Source organism: Polyodon spathula, chromosome 17, assembly GCF_017654505.1.
Source record: "Polyodon spathula isolate WHYD16114869_AA chromosome 17, ASM1765450v1, whole genome shotgun sequence".
In the NCBI taxonomy this organism is placed as follows: Eukaryota; Metazoa; Chordata; class Actinopteri; order Acipenseriformes; family Polyodontidae; genus Polyodon; species Polyodon spathula.
Genome location: NC_054550.1, coordinates 8,056,886 through 8,081,243, shown reverse-complemented (window position 1 = coordinate 8,081,243; position 24,358 = coordinate 8,056,886). Strand labels below are relative to the sequence as shown.

The window sequence follows — 24,358 nt, the reverse complement described above, 5'->3', positions numbered from 1 at the left end:
AAGAATGATTGTAGTTTTCTTACTCTTAGACATCGTATCCTAAAATATATTGTTACATTACATTTTTCTCATTCAATTTATGGAACAAGAAAGCATTTTTTATTGTATATATAATATATATATATATATATATATATATATATATATATATATATATATAATGGGAGAGAGAGAGTTATTTTTTGTAAAAAAAAAAAAAAATCATAAGGTTCATCATTTGGAAACTATTTAATTCTCACCTGTCAGACAAAAAGGTACCGGATCTAGGATAAACTACAAATGAACCACTGGTTTTGAACAAAGACAACCCCTCATTGACATGCTTGTCTAAATGTATCACTAAGTTTCTTTTAGGCAACTGCTATACAATCTATGTCTTTATCATTTTGATTTTCTCCAAGCCACATTTAATCATTTATTTCAATCTTGGTGTATGAATCATTATTGGTGCATGACATTTTTTAAAGTCTCTGTATGTTAAAGGTTGCGTGGTACTTCATCTGATTGATCATATTCACTTACTGTAATTAGTGCAGTTAATGGAATATTTGGTCTGCCTTCTCGCAATTCTGAACTAGCTCTAAACCTCCAAACTAAACCCAATGCTATGCTGATTAGATGTGTAATGCAACATCATAGGTTGGAGAGAAATAATGTATAAGAAATAATCTTAGCTCCAGTGAGATGGCATCATACAGGGCTTTTCATGGTGAAGAGATGCACTTGTGGCATTCCCTACGGTGTCCTCGTGCTACACACCAGATTGCACTGTCCTGCCGCGTACACTTTAGATAATACCCTGTTCTGTGAACAGCAGTGTTGTTTGAAATAACCAACAAGCTCTACTGCAGGCTGTGAATATAAAAGGATGAAAGGAATGCTCATCGCCACTAATGCAGTCATTAAAGTGATGCTGTATGTCGTGGAACTCTTTAATTAACTTAATTATTATTGACATACTAATTCAACATGAAAGCACTGGCCTCACAGGAAGTTCCAGAGCTCAGGGGCTGGGATATGATTTAAATAAAAGATGCCTAAGGTGTGTTGGGAAGTTTTTGTGCAGAGCGAAACCTCCTAGAATCATTACAGTTAACACTGAGCTTTCTGAGGTTCATTTTGCCATGTAGTGTTTTAATGAGTATAACTGCGTGCAATACAAGTTGATATCCCTCCCAGTTGTGCGTTCTCTGGGTGTTCTGACCGCCAAGAATTTGATCCTGTGGTAGAGGGGCCGAGTGTCTATGGTAGTCAGGAAGTAGAAAGGAGACTCAGAACTGAACTGTCGCAGGCTTATTTTTTATAAATCAAAATTAACAAAACATAACTCACAGTGCCAAAATAAAAAGGTTGAACAAAAACAAGGCGTGCATACAAAATGAAACAGAAAATCCATCACCCAGGTGGCTAGCTCCTTGGTATAACACACGTTGCAAAAATATACTACGGTAAAAAGTCACACCGTCTACTGTTGGTACATTGTGCATCTTTTTTCTGCAGCTATGCGTTTCGCTCTCTAGAGCTTGCCACACTCAGAAACCAGGCATGAGCTGTACGAGCGCTTCTTCCTTGCATCAGTTCCGCTTCTCTATAAACTTCGCCCTTTGGTTCCTGTTTAAAAATGACAAGCCCCGCGTGTAGGCATGTGGTGACGTTTCAGATAGGATCAAACTGATCCTTACACATAGGCAAGAGAAGAAAACCAGCTGTACCGCTTGGGCCGTATAGAAAAAATCGTGAATAGCACCACTTTTGTGAGCATTTCTGGGATTTGGTGTAACACACAAGCTGGGATGCCGTATGGCACATGACAATTTGTTAAAAAATAAAAATAAAAAAGACAACAAAACGCTTGAGCTGCAAATTTATGAAAAGAGCAACGGTAAGTAACATCATATCAATTGACATTAAAGAGTACAGTTTTATTCTTGCTTTAAATTTACATTTTGTCTTTGATTACATAAAACAGAATTGTGTTTGTTGCATTATTGCAAATAATCATACGATCTGTTTATGAACAAACAAAAGCAAAAGCAAATGTAGCCACAGACTAGCACGAATCTGATAGCATGAATCAGTGTTTGGCACTGTAATTTGTAACAAAAAGTGCACAGAAAAGATTACATCGAAACTTAAAATAAATGAAAATGTGTGGGTGTAGTCACGTCTGTAAACATTACAGTTGTACCACATAGAACCACCTTTTAAGTTACCACATGATGACCTTTACAAACAAATCCACCCACGACCCAGGGTATGCGTAAAATAGTCTTTATCAGAAGGGACAAAAAATTTACAAATGTTTTGTTTCCGCCGGCGTGTATTTATATATATATATATATATATATATATATATATATATATACACACACACACACACTTTAATTTCTTTCATTGACTAAGAGAAATAGGTAATCCATTTCCAATAGCTTTGGGTTTATAAATGAACAGGGGCACAAGTTATCCCAGATTCTTGTCTACATAACAGGAAACTATTGTTGGCATTTGTAATGGGGAAAAAAAAAAGTTAACACATATGTGTGTGTGTAGTGGGGGGTGGAGGCTGTAGATCACAATCTTGATTTAAAACTAATCAGATCTTGGGTTGGTACATTTAGAAAATAAAGTATCCCCCTTCAAATCAGACACAGAGAGAAAGTTCCCAAGATGATCCTTGTATCAGGTTACACAACATTGTCACTATGCAGGTAAATTCAAGAAAATAGATAACACACAAGAAGTGAAAAGTACAACTTGCAACTTGGGCCATCCTTAAATTATGAATCCCAATGACAGTGAAATTAATGTTGTTGGTTTTATTTAATACTTTAAATACTTAATTTGTTTTTGGGGACATTAGGTATGGATAGAGAGACTCAATTAATACAAATGCAGAACTTGTGTTTTCCTCTTGCAGTATGTAATCACTCGGTTTTCTATATCATTTTCAGTAGAGTATCTGTGAGAATAAAGGCTTGCAGCTGTCGGTTATTTTAAGTCCCTATGGAATCCTTTGTGCTGTACCTTTGCTGTGCAAGCCTCATTGTCATACTTGACAAGGCGTGCATACAAAATGAAACAGAAAATCCATCACCCAGGTGGCTTGCTATGACGGTAGATTTTACATAAAAATACCTCAGCGGTTCACTCCTCAGCAATAAAATGAGGTTAGGCGGGGTACGGCATCAAAACCAATAAATATATGTAGTATGGTGCTGTTGCAATGAATAAAATATATTTTTTTTTAAATTACATTTTCCTTATCTAAAATACAAACAGAAAACTTGTATACAGTACAGCTCCTTGGTATAACACACGTTGCAAAAATATACTACGGTAAAAAGTCACACCGTCTACTGTTGGTACATTGTGCATCTTTTTTCTGCAGCTATGCGTTTCGCTCTCTTGCCACACTCAGAAACCAGGCATGAGCTGTACGAGCGCTTCTTCCTTGCATCAGTTCCGCTTCTCTATAAACTTCGCCCTTTGGTTCCTGTTTAAAAATGACAAGCCCCGCGTGTAGGCATGTGGTGACGTTTCAGATAGGATCAAACTGATCCTTACACACAGGCAAGAGAAGAAAACCAGCTGTACCGCTTGGGCCGTATAGAAAAAATCGTGAATAGCACCACTTTTGTGAGCATTTCTGGGATTTGGTGTAACACACAAGCTGGGATGCCGTATGGCACATGACAATTTGTTAAAAAATAAAAATAAAAAAGACAACAAAACGCTTGAGCTGCAAATTTATGAAAAGAGCAACGGTAAGAAACATCATATCAATTGACATTAAAGAGTACAGTTTTATTCTTGCTTTAAATTTACATTTTGTCTTTGATTACATAAAACAGAATTGTGTTTGTTGCATTATTGCAAATAATCATACGATCTGTTTATGAACAAACAAAAGCAAAAGCAAATGTAGCCACAGACTAGCACGAATCTGATAGCATGAATCAGTGTTTGGCACTGTAATTTGTAACAAAAAGTGCACAGAAAAGATTATATCGAAACTTAAAATAAATGAAAATGTGTGGGTGTAGTCACGTCTGTAAACATTACAGTTGTACCACATAGAACCACCTTTTAAGTCCTACTGGAAATGTTTGTTTAGGTGGGTGCTGGGTCCCATACGCATTTTATCAGAAGGGAAAATATTTTTCCCTTTTAAATGTCCCTTTTGTTCCGCAGGTTATACTATTATATATATATATATATATATATATATATATATATATATATATATATATATATATATATATATATACACACACACACACTTTAATTTCTTTCATTGACTAAGAGAAATAGGTAATCCATTTCCAATAGCTTTGGGTTTATAAATGAACAGGGGCACAAGTTATCCCAGATTCTTGTCTACATAACTGGAAACTATTGTTGGCATTTGTAATGGGGGAAAAAAAAAAGTTAACACATATGTGTGTGTGTAGTGGGGGGTGGAGGCTGTAGATCACAATCTTGATTTAAAACTAATCAGATCTTGGGTTGGTACATTTAGAAAATAAAGTATCCCCCTTCAAATCAGACACAGAGAGAAAGTTCCCAAGATGATCCTTGTATCAGGTTACACAACATTGTCACTATGCAGGTAAATTCAAGAAAATAGATAACACACAAGAAGTGAAAAGTACAACTTGCAACTTGGGCCATCCTTAAATTATGAATCCCAATGACAGTGAAATTAATGTTGTTGGTTTTATTTAATACTTTAAATACTTAATTTGTTTTTGGGGACATTAGGTATGGATAGAGAGACTCAATTAATACAAATGCAGAACTTGTGTTTTCCTCTTGCAGTATGTAATCACTCGGTTTTCTATATCATTTTCAGTAGAGTATCTGTGAGAATAAAGGCTTGCAGCTGTCGGTTATTTTAAGTCCCTATGGAATCCTTTGTGCTGTACCTTTGCTGTGCAAGCCTCATTGTCATACTTGTTATATAAAATATGTGTTGCTTAGCATTTAAATATGTGTTGCTTAGCATCAGTACTGTGAGCAATACAATAAACTAAAGCTTAAGAAACACAAAGCCACTTCTGAAACCTAGTCTCCTGAAACCAAGTTCCAAGCCACAAAGTGGCTTTGTGTTCCCTTGGCTTTAGGGTCTGCTGATAGGCACCAACACTTGCCACCAAGGCTCCTGATGTGCACCGATGAACTTATTTTAGTATGACAGTTGGACTCAGACTTAGCACTACATAATGTTGTTGTTGGTGTTCAGATGTGCTGAAAAGTAGCAGGGACGGTTCCTCTGTACAGTAGCGTAAGAGCAGCACAAGCACCCTATATCGTTTCTTCTCTGCTAGAGTCTACGCTACTGCAAAGGAAAGTTAACAGTAAAAAAAAAAAACTTAAATGTTGAGTATATATGCTCAGCCATATCTCAACACCTCCCTTGGCCGTTCCACCCTGTTGTTAATCCAAGAGTAAACATCTTGGGTAACATCAACATTGGTGCAGTTCCGGTTAGCATAAAAGAGCAGCATTAAATCACTTTGCTATAAATCCATCCTTAGGGGTTGAACTTGACTTCAGAGTATGTTGTGTATTTGATACCAGTGGCAACTCCACATGCCCAATTTCACTGTTTTGTGACCTTTCTTTTCTCCACTATAACCTCATCCGAAACCTGATTGGTTAATAGATGGCATAATGAGTGTTGAGGTAGTCCTTCCTTCCGAACTAAAGTTTTATGTAGAACAGATCGCAAATCCATCACGCTATGGAAACAGTGCTTAGGCTGGCCGCGAATCGGCAACCCCGCACACCGCAAGTGAGCACATAAAACACAAAGCAAAAGAGCCGGGCTGTTTGCATCTGTGGTTTTGGAGCTTTTAACCTCTTCTCATCTCACGGACAGGGGAGTGGACAGAATCCACAACGGCAGTGTGTCACACAACATGTCACAGTGGAGGCCTGAATAAAATACAGCACCTTAGAGTGAATCCTGGTTTCCCACTGTTTGTTTGTTGATTGTATGTTTCTCAGAGTCGTATCATTTATAGGGGGGTGAAACAGATTGAAATGCACAGATTTGTAGTGCTATGCGAAAGCAAGTGCCACTTGTTTTCATTTTTCTAGAAGGTTAAACTATGGACAGAAACAGGAGTTCATCAAGTATTGAAAGATTAACCTAAAACCCAAATGTCACTTGATTTCATAATGTCAGGGGGCCAGTCCCTCCCATCCTTTCACCCCATGGTTTCACTACAGTGTATATTGTTTCCATATCAGTGAACTGCTCGAGTATAGCTGGTTTTGATCCACCCTGCACAATATCATAATGAACTTTCAGGCACATATTATACACACGGGAGGGTTTAGTATATGTACTTTTTGAAGGGTGTAGTGTACAGTACTGCCTAAACAAGTTACTCTTTTCAAACTCCCAGACGTGTTTTCAGTGTCAACCAGAAGTACATCTTTGAATACAAGATTACCCATACTACACCATGAACTCACTTGCCTGTAAATAATCAATTTTCACTGTTGAGTAAGATAGGCTGTGAGTATATAAAACCCTGCTTGCAGGGCTCATTGCTGTGACTTGAAGCCTTTTGGTAGAAAATAAGCAGCCGTTGATCTTGACAACCACAGAGAGGCAGATGGGACCTAGGTTTTAAATCTAATCCAACTATTTGTCTGGCATATTCTCGAGCAGTATTGGATTCCATTTGGTATGTAGGTCTCAAATGTGCAGTTTTGCAAAAGGCACATGTTAATGATATCTGATGCTATTACTAGGTTAAAAAAGAATACACTTGTTGCAAGCTTTACTTGTTTGCTTTCTGTAACTAACAGCTGCTTCCCCTAATGACTGACACTCTTTACAGCCAATGGCAGCCAGGTACTGCAGGGGTAAAAAATGTAACTGACTACCTGAAGGTTTTTGGCTATAACAGCTCTTAGGTCTGAAAATGTGTTTTTTAGTGTTGGGACAAACATTGTATTTTCATGTTCAGATATCCGTTCAAGATTTAGACGAATATTACAGTATCTGTTCATTTGCAAAATGTTGTCAAAGCCTGTATGTATCACTTTGTTAAAGCTGAAAAATATCCCAGAAGAATAAGTTGTGAAGGCCTTACATTTTACTTTTTACTTTTTTTTTTTGTGAATTAACAACAAGACAAAGGATTCCATGCAGTGGTTAAAACAAAAATATTGTGTGTATTGCAGGTAAAAACAGTACTTGAATAGATGAATTTTTAAAAATAATCAAGTCTCGTTGAAACGAATTAGATTAGACACATTTCCTGACAACTATGGGTTTTCTACATGGGCCGGGCAAATTTAGCAGTCACTTATTGTAAATTCTGGATGACAGGGGCATGTTTTTTTGCCAAATAATAATAAAAAAATGTTTGGATATTTGTTTCAGCACTAATGTGTTCCTACATTTAATTTAACGAAGGTGGTCTTTTTTAAATTTGGAACTTTTTATAAACTGCACCTTAATACAAATGTAATCCTAGTGTTATTTGTTGGGCATAGCCTTTAATGTGTGTGTTAATTGGTTAATAAATGTTGTTTTATAAAATACATGTATTTCAGTTTGACTTTTGCAGATGAAAGATTTCCAGAAAAGCCCCTTCAATTCTATTGTATGGTTTAAGTGAGAATTGCATTTGATCTCCACGTACTGTAAACACTTCGAAGAATTCTGTCTGTGTGTAAAAGAAAAAAACCCAAAAAAAACCAAAGCAAAAGCCGTCTGTCTCCAATGGCTTTGAAATAGAAGTGGCACCTTTTTGATTTTGGGTCTTTTATGAGTCATCATTCTTCAGAAAATTGACCAAAAAATTCTCTGCTGTGATGACTGGATTATGTTTGTTATGCTACGCAATGTGCTAATAATTAGGAAATATATTTTGTGGTGACTCCTCAGTCCTCCCACATTTAGTTTCAAGACTTTTTGATGTCTGAGATAGTCTAGCCTTCTTTTATTGTGTCCAGCACCACGCTATCCAGGATGTTTGGAGCAATGAAACAAAATGCTAAATAGTGCATGTTACCAACATACAGTACCGTCTATAGGTGATATAAATAAAACTGTAAAAAAAAAGTAAAAATTTAATATATAATATAATATATATATATACAATATATGTATATATATATCATATATATATATATATATATATATATATATATATTATATATATATATATATATATATATATATATATATATATATATATATATCATATGTATTTATATATATATATATATATATATATATGTATATATATATATATGTATATATATATATGTATACATACATACATACATACATACATACACACACGTATTTCATTCTCTGAATTGTGGGTTGAGGAGGATCTGTTTAGTTGTGATTGGATCATAAAACAGCACACTGTTAACCGTTAGGCTTGGTGACGCAGCTCCGCTTCCAACCCTGTGACACCAGAGAGACGTGTCAGTGGTTCCCAGGCCATTCCATTGTGATATTCCATCATCTGAAATCATTGGGGCATATTCACTGTACAGATTGGAGTGTCAAATCAGGGCGGTGCCTGACCAAAGCACCCAGCAGCACACAGAGTACTGTAATCGCAGTTGTGTACACAACAGTTAGAAAGCTAACATATGAGGGTTTTGAATCTGGCACTGCTTGCATCTCTTAATTGGTTGCAGATTGTAGTTATGAAACGAAAAGTATGCCACTCCTGTTCAATTACAGAGGCCCTAAATTAAGGCTTCTTTAACTAAAAAAAAAAAAAAATCCTTTAATAATTTTAGGACTTGGCAGTAAGGGAAACCGCCCACTGAAGGCCCCGCTCTGCATTGGTGTTTGTGTCGACCAGGCAGAGGCAGCCCAGGCCTTTGGAGGTGTTCTTTCATTAAAGACACACAGCTCTGTCTCTCTAGGGAGGCTCATTCAGAGCAAATGTCTGAGGAGCTGCTCTGTGGAGCGCTTTGTGTGTGCCACTGACGCGCACGCAGTGAACCCTGGGGGCGGGCGGGGGGGGGGTGCGCTTGACCGAGGAGAATTGTAAGCTATGAGTAAACAAAAGTGAAAGAAAAGAGGGAGCAGGGTGTGGGGCGGCATGCTGATTCAGTAGTCTTCAAAAAAGCAGAAGCCAAGCCCAATTGAGCCAGCTGATATATGACCCAAGGCCAGGTAACACCAGTTTTGGTTTTTAAGAGTGCAGCAATTTAGTGAGATTAAAGCATTTATTTTATCCAGTTCGGAATCAGTTTCACAGTTACTGGTCTTTTGATCACCAAAGTAACACGTTTGGCTATATGGGTGTAACATTTATTCAGCGAAAGCTCCTATTGGTACACCTAGAATCTCCCTTTTTATATCCTATTTCTATTACTCTTTGGTTAATTATTGTAATTTTCAAACAGTTGATTCAAGATGAAATTCTAAACACCTTTTAAACCAGATAAAACATGTTTTTTTAATTTAAACCAAGTTATTGTACCTAGCAATGCTTTTTGTTCCCATTCCCCTGAAAAGTACCACACAAGAGTGAAGTAAATATTGTTTATAGATTGTGAATAGATTGTTGTTTTACCTATTTGCCTGGCTGTGATTTCTTTCGATCAGGATCTGTTCAGAACGCCTTGAAAAACTTGGCTTCTGTAGTTCAGATAAAAGATGCTAGATGGTGCCCTTGAGTTATTTTTTTAGTAGTGCAGTTTTTGGAATTGCTTTGGAGGACATGTGCAGTGATTGTAACACTGTGTGGGTTTAATATCATAAAATGACCAATAAGAACTAACTGGTTGTTATCTTGCTGTTTCTACCTGCAGTTTGATTTATTGTTTGTATTGCTTTCTGTTTATTCATATATCTACCCACTGCAACCTCTCTGGAATAATTCTTTCTACGAAATGGTGCCCCTTGATAGGCACTGTTTAATTAGTTACAGCAGGGTTGTCCTTTGGCAAAATGATGACATTTGTATTTATTTTTTACTACAAATTGACATATATGTTTGTCTTGCAGGTGCAGTAATGTCAGAGCATCTGTTGAACACACTGTGACCATCACCTCGTCGCATACCCTGTAACTGCTGAAAATGACCTTGAGAGTCCTGATCTCCCTGTGTATCATCCTTCCTCTGTTCATGACAGTCTGTGTCTCCAGTCATACAGAGCTTCAAGGAGTCCTCATTGTGGGAGCGGAAGTGGTGGACAACGTTGAAAAGTGTACAGGAGCCTGTAATGAAACAAGGGAAACTGGTAAAACATGACATCATTATCACTGTATAGAATCATTACCTTTGAGACTGAATTAATGCAGTCTTGGATACAGGGGTCCCACTGTTACCCCTCTATCGCAGATTTTTTTGACCTGTTGATCCATGGCAACTGAAACTGACAGCTTTTATACAGTGCCCTTGAAGAAGTATTGGAATTGCAGTACAAAGTGTTCCTCAGCTTTTGAAACAACTCCCTCTTAGTAAACTAAATACATTCTGTGACAAACGTCTCGACTAATTGGTTGAAGACCTTGACAAAGACTTCCAGCAGTGAGAAGCGTGATCAATTTTGAGCAGATTTAGCAGGGGCCTGATGGTTGAAACTCCTGGCACCTGGTCATTTCAATAATATACATAAATAAGGGAAGTTCTGAAACCTAGGTCTGGGTACAGCGCTAGTGTGAGTTTCAAGCCGCATAGTGTCCAAAATACTTGGATCAGGTACTTGGTACATGTTTTTCTGCTTTTTTTTTCTGAGTTTTTTTTTTTTATTACTTTTGTACCATTTTAAAAGACAATTTGAAGTTCCCTACATAATCAGGGGTGAATAAACCATCCGGTAAAAAGAAATCAACCGTAACAACATTGTTCTGGTGCTTTTAAATCTATCCATAAAATCATTTTGGCAGAAGTGCAATTTTCCTTTTTTTTTTTTCTTCTTCCCCCTTAAGATGTGCAATTTTAACAATGCCATGTGTTTCAAATTTAACATAAAAGGGATTTTTAGACCTAATTGTGCTGTTTTATGAGCTGGTCCTGTTTAGAAAACTTTAACGTGTTCTTTCTAATTAAAGTAGTGTGCCACTAAGCCCCACCACACACACAGCTGTAACCCAGGGCATACAGTTGATATCCGCAGCTGAAATATACTTGTTTACTATCAAGAGATTATTTAACAAGTGGCTTGATCTAAGGGCGTCTACTGAAGAGTATTGAGGGTTTGATGGGCCCCCTCAAGTAATAGGATTTCCAAAAGGCTTAATATGAAGTGAAGCCAGTGTGTAGGGTATCAGGAAACATGCAATATGGTAGGAAAGTGCTTCGCCACACCTTTTGATTACAATTCAGAGTAGATTCAATACCCCCAACCCAGTATGTGTAGGTGCCCTGTATTTGTAAGGAAAGAATGTGTGTTTGTTACGGTTCAACCCCAGTCCAGAATCGTAAATAACCGGGAGGAATTTCTACCCACTCTGGGGAACAAGAGTGACCATTTTGAAAAAGGCCAGATGGTAAAGAATGTTTAGAATGTAAATGGCATCCTGCTGAGTTAAGAGGAAGTTTTGGGACTGATCACAGCAAGAACAACAACTTATAGTTTGGGGCTAGGTAAACCTGGCATTCCAGGTGTTGGATACCATTGGTAAAATGAACTAGCCTTCCCTTCTGGCCAAGGTAAAAAATAAATTGACAAGTATAACGGGCATCAGTTTTGTCTCTCTCTTTAACATTGCAGTAAGGTCTGTTTGTAGATTCTTATATCCAGTCCTGCATTAAAGGCAACGAGATACTGGAAATAACTCAACGGTTCTACCAGTCATTCTTATGCTTGTTTTAGCTTTTAAATGCTCCAGCACAATTTTTTCACTGATGCCAAACCTTATCAATACCTTCTTATCAACTGGACTTGGAGAGAAATCCAAAAAATTCCAACATTCTGAACATTCTGTACTCTTGGAGTGAAGAGGACTCAGGATTAGAGGAGGTCACAGATAGAGAGAGAGAATGTACTCTGTAAATAATTTGGGTTATACATCCCCGTAATGAAAACATTGTTTGCATTTGTCTTCTGTTTGGGAGCTTGGTCCAACCATATAAGGTGCTGTTACTTTGTTGCAATGTGTTACAATTTTCTTTTGCTGAGTGTTTATGGTTTTCTGTGACTTGAACTTAAACTTCTATCTTTTTGTATATATCGAAATTAGAGAACCTGTTTTATGATGTGTAGAACCATTAAGAATAATTGTGAAGGAATATTCAGCAACTGCTTGAAAGTGTAGTCTTGTTTTGACTTATTTGTTTGTGTGTTGCAGGTAACAGAACATGCAACTGGCCAGTGTTTGATAATGCAACAAGCCAGTGCATCTATTTAAACTGTTCCAGTCTATCCCTATGTTACACTCTAACTGCTAAAGATGTAAGCTCAGGTATGTGAGTTCCAGGATTTTGCAAACTTGATAAAGGTTTAACTATATCATTCCATGCAGCTCTCCATTCTGATCTTTCGGTATCTTGTTAGTAATAAAGCAATGAAATGTGACGAACTCCATCACAATTGTTTGCATTAAAATGGTAGTAAACTCTATAGCACCATTTAAACATGTACTGAATATAAACAATCTCAATGCAATGAAAATGTAAAACTCACATTTAACAATTAAATATCCTGTTTCTAAAACAATTGGAAATAGGTTAACATTAAATGTTCATGTCATCAGCAAATATTAATACGAAACAATGGAGTCAGTATATTTACTGTACAACAATGAGTGAAAGTTTCCCAAAGATGCAAACATATCTGGGTTTTTTTTGTTTTGTTTTGTTTGTTTTTTTTGCAGCTATACTGCCAACCAAAGTGCCAGCAGTGTTGGTAACAACAGTACCCACTGTCACAGTTACAACAAACTCCACTTCTACTATATCCTCACCCACCAATTCCACAGCAACCACCACAAGAAGCCAGACATCCCTAAGAAATGGATCGTCCCAAACAAACTCCATCAGCCTCAACACCACAGAATCTAGAAATGAAATGGGCCATTCATCTCCACCACCCCAGAACGCAACTACAACAATATACACTGAACCTTCTGCAGCCAGCCCTACCTCGCAGAACCCACCTGCCACTACTAATGCAGTACCAAGCACAACCCCAAACACAACCCTAAACGAGACACCAGTGGAAACCACGTTATCAACAGGCATGCCGTCCCCTGCAACCCACACAACCCTCTCTGTGATCCCTGCATCTACACCACCAGTGCAGCAGGAAAGTAAATCGGCTCCTCTGCCTGAGGTAGATGCAACCGTTGCAAGTGAAGCCACCAGTAATGTAATTCCAACCACTGCTGCTGAAGCAACTACACAGCAGGCAGCCCAGACCATACAGGAATATACTTCTGCACCCAACAAGAAGCCACCACCACCTTCAACAGTGGTCCTGAACCCACCAACAACTACAGAGCGTGCAGCAACCACAACTCTGCTAAGAGTCATGTCAAAAACCCCCCCAGATAAAACCACTGTGGCAGATAGCAGTGTTTTGATTGCCGTGGGGCCTCTCACAATGCAGCTGGTGGATACCAGCTCGCTCTTAGCTGTGTTTTTCTTTGGACTGTTGTTTTTCCTGCTTACCATCATATTGTTTGTCTCCCTAGCCTACGAGAGCTATAAGAAGAAGGACTATACACAGGTGGACTATTTAATCAATGGAATGTATGCAGATTCTGGAGTGTGATGGTGTTGGGTACTGAAATTCTTTTTGATTTTTTTTTTTCACTTGTTGAAAGGTTTTTGAAAGGTTTTTTTGTTCTGTTTTTCCTTCATCAGTGCTTCCAGACTACCTGTTGACTCGGCAAAGCAGTTGATAATTGCCTTTTGGATTTTTCATGTATTTATTGTGCCAATCTGCTCTCTTGCTGACAAAGCCATAGGAATGTGTTTTATCTTTCTTTTGTTTTTGACATTCCGTTTGTTGAAGTGGATGTTGTACGCTAACCTATGCACAGAGCATCCTTATAAATATGTTTGCTTAAAGCCATTTTGAAGAAAAGAGGATGACACTGAGCAATTTAGTGCATTCCTTGAACAGTGAACCAGTGTTTAAGGGTGTTTTATTAACGCCACAGATTCTTTGCAATTTAATAGAAACCTCAAGCAGGGAATAATTCAGATTTGAATACCTATATTGTGCCAACTAACATCTGTTTAATTTCTGTACTGGGTTTTGCAATAAAACAAAAGTAGAATAATACTCTCTGTTTCATTCATGTATTAATCAATAAATTTACATAGAATTAGTCGGTATTTTAATATTTTGAGGGCAGCCTTTCACATCCAGTGAAGTAGTAATTAAAAATCCTGTCAATTTTGTGTCTGTTGTATAGGGGTTGTATGTGCAGTTTGTTCCTGTGGCTTTAGCCCAGTTTCTAGTAAGCAGATCACTCAATAGTATGCTTTTCCAAGTTTTTTTCAGTCTGTGTTTAAGGTGCTTTTAGAATTCCAGAACTGTTATGTTCTAGTTGCGACCACTTTTGAATGCTCTGCATTACCAGTAAAACAAAAGGAAACTTGGGCCAAAGCGACAGACCACTAGATTTACGTAAAAAAAAGACATTGATATAGCATAAGTTACTAGGCCAAGGTTTTGATATGCAAGGAAATTAACCTAACCTCTCTCTCTCGCTTAGAGGGCTCCCTTCTGAGCTTGGTTGGGCCTGTGCTGTGAACGCTTCTTCAAATAAACTTTGGTTTTTCAGGGCCTTCAATCCAGCACCTTTCCCAAGCACTAGAATTGAATTTAACGGGGCTCCCCCGAGTAGCTCATCCAGTTAAAGCTCTGCTGATTCTGGCTTTAGGCTTGTGAGATTGGAGGGCACTTGCATGCCCTCCAAACGTCTCTGCTATGTGGGGAGTGAATGCGGTGAGGAGAGAAAACATAATTGTATATATTCCAAAATGGGTGGGTAATAAATAAAAATAAAAAATAAAAATAAAGTCACTCAAATTAAAAATAAATAAATACATTTAAGAGTGGAAAAACAGAAAGCAAAAAGCAAAGCCTTATTAACCCCCTCTTCTAATATATCCACAATCCTTTTATTGAAGGAAAAATAACATCATCTACTCTGGTAATGTCTGTTTAAAATGTGTTTTTGTTCAAATGTTACAGTAAAAATGTTACACTTTTTTCTGTATTCCAAAATGCACATATTTTAGGACTGGGTATAAATGATTTGCTGAAAAAAGCCCTGGAAATATCATTCTTATTTTTTATACAGTATGTCCTCTTTTGAAATGTTTCAATTCAGAAATTAAAAGTTACACACTATAGGGACTGCATTCTCAAAACTGTTTACTCCGAATTGTCATTAGAGCAATTTTTGTCTGAAAAATTTGGAATAAATAGCTGTGAGAATCTTGACCACACTTCATTTCTCCCATTGTACCACATACATAAATATAGCTATGGCCAAAAGTTTTGCATCACCCTATGTAATTAACTAATTTTGCTTCATAAAGTCGAATGAAACTGAATAATGTTACATTAGCATATTGAATTACATACCGCTGTAGTTTTCCCATATACTTAATGAAAACTGACAAATTGAAAAATGTGACATTTTGAAATCTAACATGCAATACTGTACTACTATTATGGCTTCTGATAGATGTCTGATTTACAATAAAAAAATCTAAATGTTCATAGTTTGTTTATTTTTTTAATTGTCTCATCCTAAAATTCTAGGTGATGCAAAACTTTTGTCCATAGCTATACAAACATACATGTTGGAGGTAAAACATTGTGAATGCTGTAGTATGACACTGCTTTGTATGTAAGCCAACAGATACCATCTCTGTTTACTGGATATAGCTGATCTCCACATTCTTTCCAATTATATCAGTCATGTGTAACTCAATCTTAAACTCAATCTGTGCCACTGTCTGCTGGCTTAAATCAGAATACATAATTGAGGCAAATGATCTTGTAATATTTTACAGCATTAATCCTATAAATGCTGTATATTGTGCTGGATTTTTGGGGGGTAGGATTAAATACTGCAAGAGCACTTCTGCCTGTAATTAAAGAAAAGAAGATTAATTTCTATAGTTATTGTGGCTCATTTCTAAATCATTTAATGCTTTGAAGGTACAGAGCACTTATAACCATGTTGGCAACAACATAATTTTTCCATTCACACGTACAGATGCAATGTTAATAACAGTTACTTAAACTATTGGCTAGTAAAATGCAATTTCAGGACTAATGGGATTCAGTTGTGCTCCTCAGACAAATCGCATTTTGGGTTCACTGTGCATTCTCTTTTAATGCAGCACAAAGGCAGAAATCCTGCAGCATTAATGTAATGTGCAGTATTTGGACCTTGCATAGAATAAAAGAGGGCTCTGTTGATCGTGATGTATTATTAAAATCTAAACCCCATAACGCTCAAACAAATACTTAACAAAAATGTTGTCTGCCAGTCTAAGTCTTGCTTGCAGACTAAGAAACATTCTATAGTATATTAATGATTTCATACGATTTCCTAACAATTTTTATTAAGACTATTATTTGAATGCCAATAACACATGAACCAGATATTTGTCCTTGGTTATTGTTAATATTATATTTGTGGCATTTTGAACCTAAAAAGAAATATGTTATTGTCTTTTAAACAAAATTGGAATAATGTAAACCAAAATACATCATGCAGGTGTGTTGTCTCAGCATTTATTTGATAGCAAGCCTAAGCATTTTAAATCCACTTTTCTCAAGGGTTAAGGAGACACAGACATGCTTCTTAAAACAGAAAATCAAACAAATGAAGACAGGAGAATTCATTAACCAGCCTTTCACTTTTAAAAGGGCACTGTGGTTTGGAAAGAGACGTTACAAACAGTAGGGGAGAATGCCTTGGGCACTCCAGTGTAATCCATGGTTATAGTCAAGGTGTCCCATAATTCCAACGTCATAGGCAATGTCTTACATTATGTCAAATCAGATGTTCTCTGTTCACTAGGGCGACCACAACCAAAATGATCTGAATTCGTTCCTCTTTCTTTAAAAACAGTTCACACTTGAAAGAGGCAACCAATATTAGCAATTATACCCACGAAGCTTGACTGATGAGACACCCTGTAGTTCAATTTAGAGGAGATCATTAAAGAATCGATTCATTTATAGTTTTACATCTACATAAATCAAAACATATTGAAATATGTTATCGTTATGTGCAAGTAAAACCAAGAATCAAATTGGAATGGTGGCAAGCAGTAACTGGGCAGTACATACAAGTAATAAACGGGTCATTTGCAGCAGAGCCATGCAGCTTGGCCATGGTACACTTTCTTAGTTTCCATTATATTTCTATATGCCTAACAGAGCCCTTCTTTAACTTTTTTTTTTTGCAAACAAGACAATAGGAAATCACAGCCTTTGGGACATTGGGTTTTTAACTTTCAGCGTTAAATATGCAGAAAGGGATTTTGTGGTAAGCAGCTGTACACCATGAATGTGTTAGTCTTTGTTTGGAGTGCGTCTACCCAGATGTTTTTCATTATGGCATGAGAAACATTGGCTACAATAAAGCATGTGTGTATTACAGTAAAGCCAATATTTATGAGTTACAAAATCCACATGGGGGGGGGGGGGTATTGAGATGATGAAGTGTGTTTCATCAAAGGGAATGCCAAAGGCTGCTTAATATAGGTGACCATTAAATCAGGTTTCATTGCGCCTTTTTTTCCATACAAGTAAACACTGTTCTACTCTACTCAGGCGCTCTATAAAGACATGTGTTTCTACTTTGACTGAATTTGTGGCAGCCATGGAAACAATAGATTGACCATTAGACATTTTACATTTGATCTTTCCGCAGTTTACCAAGCCAGCCACCGCAAGTGAAACACAGTTTTAATCGTCTCTCCTGTAAACATGAAGACAAAAGGATCGAAATAGGGTTTAGTGTGATACTAACAGAATATTTCTGTCGCAAAAAGATTGCATTAGAATACACAAGAGCAAAAAGAGGAGTTGTATAATTTCTTATTGTGATATTCTGATGGTCTGATTTCACCGCAGTGAACGCTAATCTACTTAACATTTTCAGAGTATTTCATTTCTTCCCTGTTTAATAATATTGCACAATTCTTGATTGCATTGTCTTTATAAAAGGCAGTGATGTATGATACACTGCTGTTACAAATTGTGCCCTGTCAGTGAGATGAGAGGAGGTTAAAAGCTCTAAAACCACAAATGCAGACGTGTCCAGCTCTTTTGCATTGTGGTTAAGACGCTTGCTTGTGGTGCGCGGGGTTGTCATTTCACAACCAGCCTCCGCCCTGTCACATCTGCTTATGTTATTGCTTACTGGGTTTACTAAGGGTGTGCAACTGTAATGACTGTCCGTTCTGCAACTGTGGCCATTGAGAGCCACTCAACTCAAAATCATTTAGTTAAAGGCGTCTGCCAAATAAATACAAAAAATTAATAAAATTAAATTAAATCTCTATAAAAAGCATCGAAAAAATGTGTAGACTTGAAATACAAAACACGGCTGCAAAATTCTTTATATAGTTATATAATACATGCATTTAGAAAACCTGCGGTTGTCAGAATATATGGAAGGAAACACTTGTTTTTGTTTTATATTACCAGCGGTGATAAACTAGGAATATATAGAGTATTATATATATATATATATATATATATATATATATATATATATATATATATATTTTTTTTTTTTTTCAGCACTCTGTAGTGATTCCAAATTAAAATATTTCCAAAATTACCTGGACTGAAATCTACATAGTAACAAAAACTAAAATAAAAGGGCTATTCCGTTCATAACACAGTCATGATTTGTCATCAGTGCAGTGTATCAGATGGCAGACTTGGATTTCCTTTGTTTGTTTAGAGTTCATTCCTGTTCCAAAAGCAAATTGGAAAAGATGGAACTGGAACAAAGATTATTGTTATAGCACACAATTTTAGTAATTTGAAAGTTATTATAGCCTTCAAGGACAGGGGGCTGCAAGACCGTATATGGCTATTAGTGCTTTCTCTGCATCCCTTTGTATGTTACAGAGTCCAGAACCAGTCTTTCATGCTGAACGACACAGGGTCCATATAATGGGTTCAATATGTGATAAACAGTGATAGATTGTACTGTTAGGAAATCCATAATCCGTCGGGGCATTGAATTATGGGACCACTTATAATAAATGGGAATCCAACAAGGCTTTTAATAGTTTCAGTTAGAGCTGATTCCTGTTTAATTGGAGTAACGCACGCACGGCACAGCAGGGATATATTCAAGTGATCTAAAACGTGGAAGATCTAAATTGCACCATTGTTTTTAAATAAAGCATAAAGGTCCTAGGGACCTGAAAATCGAACAAAGAAACAGTGCATTGTAGTCTCTTTATCCTCTTAAAATATAAAAAACACAGCAAGCTTCACATTTCAGTTATGCAAAAGCAGGCAGTATAAAATCTGCTGCATTGTGATCAATTGAATAACTAGCTCGCAATGAGACCTCACTAACCCTAGAGATCATTGGAGGGCTGTGCACTGCTGTTGGGCCCAAATATCTTTGTTGTCTAGTATGAACTAATTTTTTATGTTCCCATTAAATTACATTATATCTATGTCTGTTTTAGTGTTCTATTTTTCTATTTCTTTTTTAATTGAAAGCATTCAAGAACATATTGAGTTAAGTATTTTCAGCTCTGACATCTTACTATTATTTGTTGCTAGAGGTCCTTGTCTTATAACTTAGGATCTATTCCATCCTCTCCTGAGGTACATTTCTTATTAACCCTTACAGGACTGAAGACAAGTACAATGTGTTTCTTGTCATCTTGCTTTGTTATGATGTTTGCTTGTGCCCCAATGTCAATATAAGAACATAAGAACATAAGAACATAAGAACATAAGAAAGTTTACAAACGAGAGGAGGCCATTCGGCCCATCTTGCTCGTTTGGTTGTTAGTAGCTTATTGATCCCAAAATCTCATCAAGCAGCTTCTTGAAGGATCCCAGGGTGTCAGCTTCAACAACATTACTGGGGAGTTGATTCCAGACCCTCACAATTCTCTGTGTAAAAAAGTGTCTCCTATTTTCTGTTCTGAATGCCCCTTTTTCTAAACTCCATTTGTGACCCCTGGTCCTTGTTTCTTTTTTCAGGCTGAAAAAGTCCCTTGGGTCGATACTGTCAATACCTTTTAGAATTTTGAATGCTTGAATTAGGTCGCCACGTAGTCTTCTTTGTTCAAGACTGAACAGATTCAATTCTTTTAGCCTGTCTGCATATGACATGCCTTTTAAGCCCGGAATAATTCTGGTCGCTCTTCTTTGTACTCTTTCTAGAGCAGCAATATCTTGGGATATATATATGGGAACTATAAACTTTACACAAATATGGATTCAAAATAGCTTTTACTGTACTTGAAAAATGCATCAGCTAACTAATTAATTTTTTAAACATAAAGTCATTTTATGGCTTTGCTACTGACTTTAATCCTGAAGTTGATAGCATTTTCGAGAAAGTCAGAAAAAATACAAAGAGAAACAACCTTTACAGTGTATTATTTTTGTGGGGTTACATTTGACCAAACTTCATTGGATCCAAACCCCCACAGCCCTTCAATATATGGGGCTCCTGCTTAATCTATAGCACAGGGACCCTCAACATACAGTACCAGTGGGTAAGCATAAAGCCTGTCTGTACTGACAATAGGTTTAGGGAAACAAAGAGAACTGTGTCATGTTATAGCTGCAAGAAAATAAGAACACATTTAAAGACTCAATCTGTGCTAATCTTCCCTCATGTTATTGAACTCAGTAATAAAAGAGTAAAAGAAAAAAAAAACACAATCTTAATGTAAATAGGACCCAAGACGGTTTTCTTTTATTCCTGTCCCCTAAACTTTAATGCAGCTTATTTCTGTATAATTTTCAAATATTAGTATTGGATAATGAAAACAACTGGGGATATTTCAACAAGTGCCTTGTCAAATGTACCTGTATGCCCCCCATTGGGTTTCAAAGAGGCCCTTTTGCTTGCATTGACACACACACACACACACACACACACACACACACACACAAACACAATCTATACAGTATTTGAGCGAATTACAAAATGAAAGAAACAACACAAAGCCAAACATGTTGTAATTAAGCAAGCTTGTTATTTGGTTTTTCATGGTTTGATATTCAAGTTATTTTTTTAATACATATCCTTGGGTTATAAATCTATGGGATATGAATTCACAGCTAACCAAATTAGAAATTTCACAGCCCTTAAAGAGTAAGTAATGGGGGTTCCAAACAATATAGCGTTATACGTCCTACATCTTGCTTCAACTGTTTAAATAATGCACCTGTCATTTTTCTTTTCATTGTTAACATCCTGACTTTTTACTCTTAAAACTTTAAAGTTTGTTTCAAAGATATTTTTCAAAATGTCCGCTCTAGTAATAGTGTAAGGATTATTGCCCACATTGTCAAACACGGAACAGCATTACCGATCCAGGATGTCTCACGGAAGAGAAAAGCCAGACCATTTGTAATTATGTTTTCAATTTTTTTAAATTGCTCTTCCTGCAGTGATTTAGAGGATAGATCTTAAACCGCAGTGCACTAGAGCGGCCATTTTGAAAAGAGCTCTGAAAAAGACTTTAAAGTTATTATAATTGTAAAAAGCTGTCAAATGTTGTCAGGATGTTAACAATGAAAAGAAAAATTACAAGTACATTATTTAAACAGTTGTAGCAACACGTGAGGATGTGTAATGCTATATTTTTCGAAACCCCACTAATGACTCTTAAAGGTACCTTGTTAACATTTATGTGAATTATTAAAAGTCTCACAATATTTAGCTTTCAATTGCAAGAAATAAGAACTAAAGCTGTATTTAAACAATGTTGGTTAACTTGGGGTACAGTTGTTAATTCTAACTTGTTTTTTTTTCTATTTCAAGTATTGTTCTTCTGAAGGTTTTAATATTCATGTGCTCAGTTACGATATTTTTTTTAAATATAATTTAGCAATTTTTAAACTGCACTTAATCCAACCCTTTACAGATCAATTTAACAAACACCACTTTGTCAAAGAAAGGTGTCTGCTTATAAAAAGTACCAAATGACATATTATGTTTTTGTTTTGTTTTGGAAAAAAAACAACAACAACAACAAAAAAAAAAAAATCAGTTGATCATAAAAAGGACCAAATGAGGATCAATACATGCGGCGTTACAATTAAATAATGACAGACAGCTATTCTATACGTTTAAATAATGACAGACAGCTATTCTGTATGTTTTCTTTAAAAGCTGCTGTAAGGCTACCATCACCATGATTACAAATGTAATTACAGGATTTGTTTCTTTCAGTATGCCTGTCAGTTTTATTTAACTATATTAGAAAATATAGCTGTAGGGCATTTTTGAGATTTATTTGTTATACATTCTGTTTTTTGAGTCAATGAAAGAATATGTACAAAGAAAAGGCCTAACGTTATTTTTGTTTGGTTTTTTAATTGTCAAACATGACTATTGAGCCTTATTTTCATGATCAGATAACATATAAGACGAAACAATATAGTTTGTGAGTCTCTTTTCATTAGACCTAACTATTTGCCACATGAAAGAAGGTAGCTCGGTGCCCCTGTGAGGTTTGGGAGATGAATAACTGATACATTTAACACCAGTTTTGCTGTTCGTGACAAATTCAATATGAATGTACTGTTAATTAATGTTTACTTCATATGGATTAATTGCATAGTACTAGTGTAAGTACAATGTGTTTGATACAATAAAGACAGCTCAATGCAATTCACTTGCTGCTCTATAAGTACATAAACTGAAGTTCTGGGTGTAAAACTAAAGAGTAAAAGGCAAAACATACTCCTAACCCTGCAGCGAAAAACTAATAAAGCAAAACCCCTCCACCCACTGCAAGATGCTTCACAAAAAACAAACAAAAAAAACATAAAGTACAATGCAAAAATCAAGGTATGTTTAAGAGTCATAGATTATGAAACACTTTTATAAGGCATCTCATAATATGACTGTAACATTCCTGCAAATGTGTGGTTTTACTGTAAGTAAACCGTGCTGAGTCAAATAAAGGCATAACTAGTCTGTTTGCAGCTTTAAGCAAGCTGTACTGGAAGTGAATGTAAGGAATCCAGAATAGAAGTAATGTGTTGACTTTAGTTTTTGGTCAAAACATAAGCAGCTGCGTTTTGCACCAGCTGAAACCTTGAAAGAAACAGACTGCTGAGTCCTGCAGCAAACCAAGCATCACAGTGACCAATCCCTAAAGTAGCTGTACCAGCAAAATATTCCATTAATCTTACCTTTTGTGCACTTACATAGATCTCAAATGTGCAGTTCTGTCTTACAGAAAACATTCACCTGAGCAGTGTCTTCATAACTGAAACATATTACTGGAGGAACAGTCAATAGATGAAGCAACTGGTTGGTGAATGTTGTAAAAGAAAGGCTCCCGGGTCGAAATGAACAATTTAGTGCAACAACCTTTTTTTTAAATATAAAATAAGCAGACATTTATTTATGTATTTATTTATTTATTTTTCCAATTTTGGAAACTGCCCCCCCCACCCCCCCCCAAATTTTTTTCGGCACATCGACGTTGGGGGATGACGACAATGAGACTATTTTATAAGTATAATAATTTTGTTTGGGAATTGACTGGGGGTGCACTGCCAATAGAGACTTGTTACACAATTGAACTTGCAGTGTATGCTAAAAGACTTCATATTATTAAAACAAACACACACGTTTTGACCCCACCGACTGTTATCTCAATACATCTCTGAAATATGTGTTAATCTGAAATGCAAACGATCTCGACGTTGTTCGTTATTCTCACAATCTAAGTCTGATGGAAGCAATTGCCTAACTGAGGCAGCAACTTTATAGTTACACTGCATTGTCGCATTAAAACGTTCCAAAGTGTTGCTCTGTTTAATTATTTTAAGATTTGTGTAATAACATTGTTTTTTTGTGTGTGTGCTGGTGTGTCCTCTATGCCAGTAGCGCATGCAGGGTGGAATGTGTGTTGAGTTACATTAATATTAGGACAATTTAATAGTCAACACATTGGGTACCGTAACAGACAAGATAAAGGCATGCTGTTATAATAAACTTTCTTCATCGAGGGCAATAAAAAGGGGCTACATAAGAGATTGTGTTTTACTTGTTGCTCCCTGCCGCTGCCTGGAGGTGCTCAATGCCCTCAGGTCATTAGCGTCGAGTTCGGCGCTGCGACTCCAAATAGTGTTTAGTTGTGTTTGTCCTGTGACGTCACCCGGTTTCCGCTGTCACTCGTTGCTGTAGTGCGCTGGT

General features: G+C 36.5%; 1 protein-coding gene across 3 annotated transcripts; it reads left to right on the top strand.

The window, feature by feature from the left end:
* The first annotated feature begins 1,667 nt into the window (after positions 1-1,667).
* On the top strand, positions 1,668-14,232 carry LOC121330265 (uncharacterized protein C11orf24-like). Of its 3 annotated transcripts, none has more exons than XM_041276640.1 (4): positions 1,668-1,882; positions 10,004-10,239; positions 12,293-12,406; positions 12,818-14,232. In XM_041276640.1, exons 2-4 carry the CDS (start codon positions 10,077-10,079, stop codon positions 13,714-13,716), a joined length of 1,176 nt encoding a protein of 391 aa, XP_041132574.1. In that variant the 5' UTR covers positions 1,668-1,882; positions 10,004-10,076; the 3' UTR covers positions 13,717-14,232. The 3 variants fall into 3 exon arrangements, with proteins under 3 accessions (XP_041132574.1, XP_041132573.1, XP_041132575.1); XM_041276639.1 differs by lacking the exon at positions 1,668-1,882 and adding an exon at positions 3,519-3,764; XM_041276641.1 differs by lacking the exon at positions 1,668-1,882 and adding an exon at positions 9,150-9,166.
* Positions 14,233-24,358: the final 10,126 nt, after the last annotated feature.

Coding starts and splice junctions, on each gene's coding strand:
- LOC121330265 (XM_041276640.1), top strand. CDS start 10,077: ATGACCTTGAGAGTCCTGATCTCCCTGTGTATCATCCTTCCTCTGTTC. Junction 10,240..12,292: donor TAATGAAACAAGGGAAACTG/GTAAAACATGAC, acceptor TGTGTGTTGCAG/GTAACAGAACATGCAACTGG. Junction 12,407..12,817: donor TGCTAAAGATGTAAGCTCAG/GTATGTGAGTTC, acceptor TTTTTTTTGCAG/CTATACTGCCAACCAAAGTG.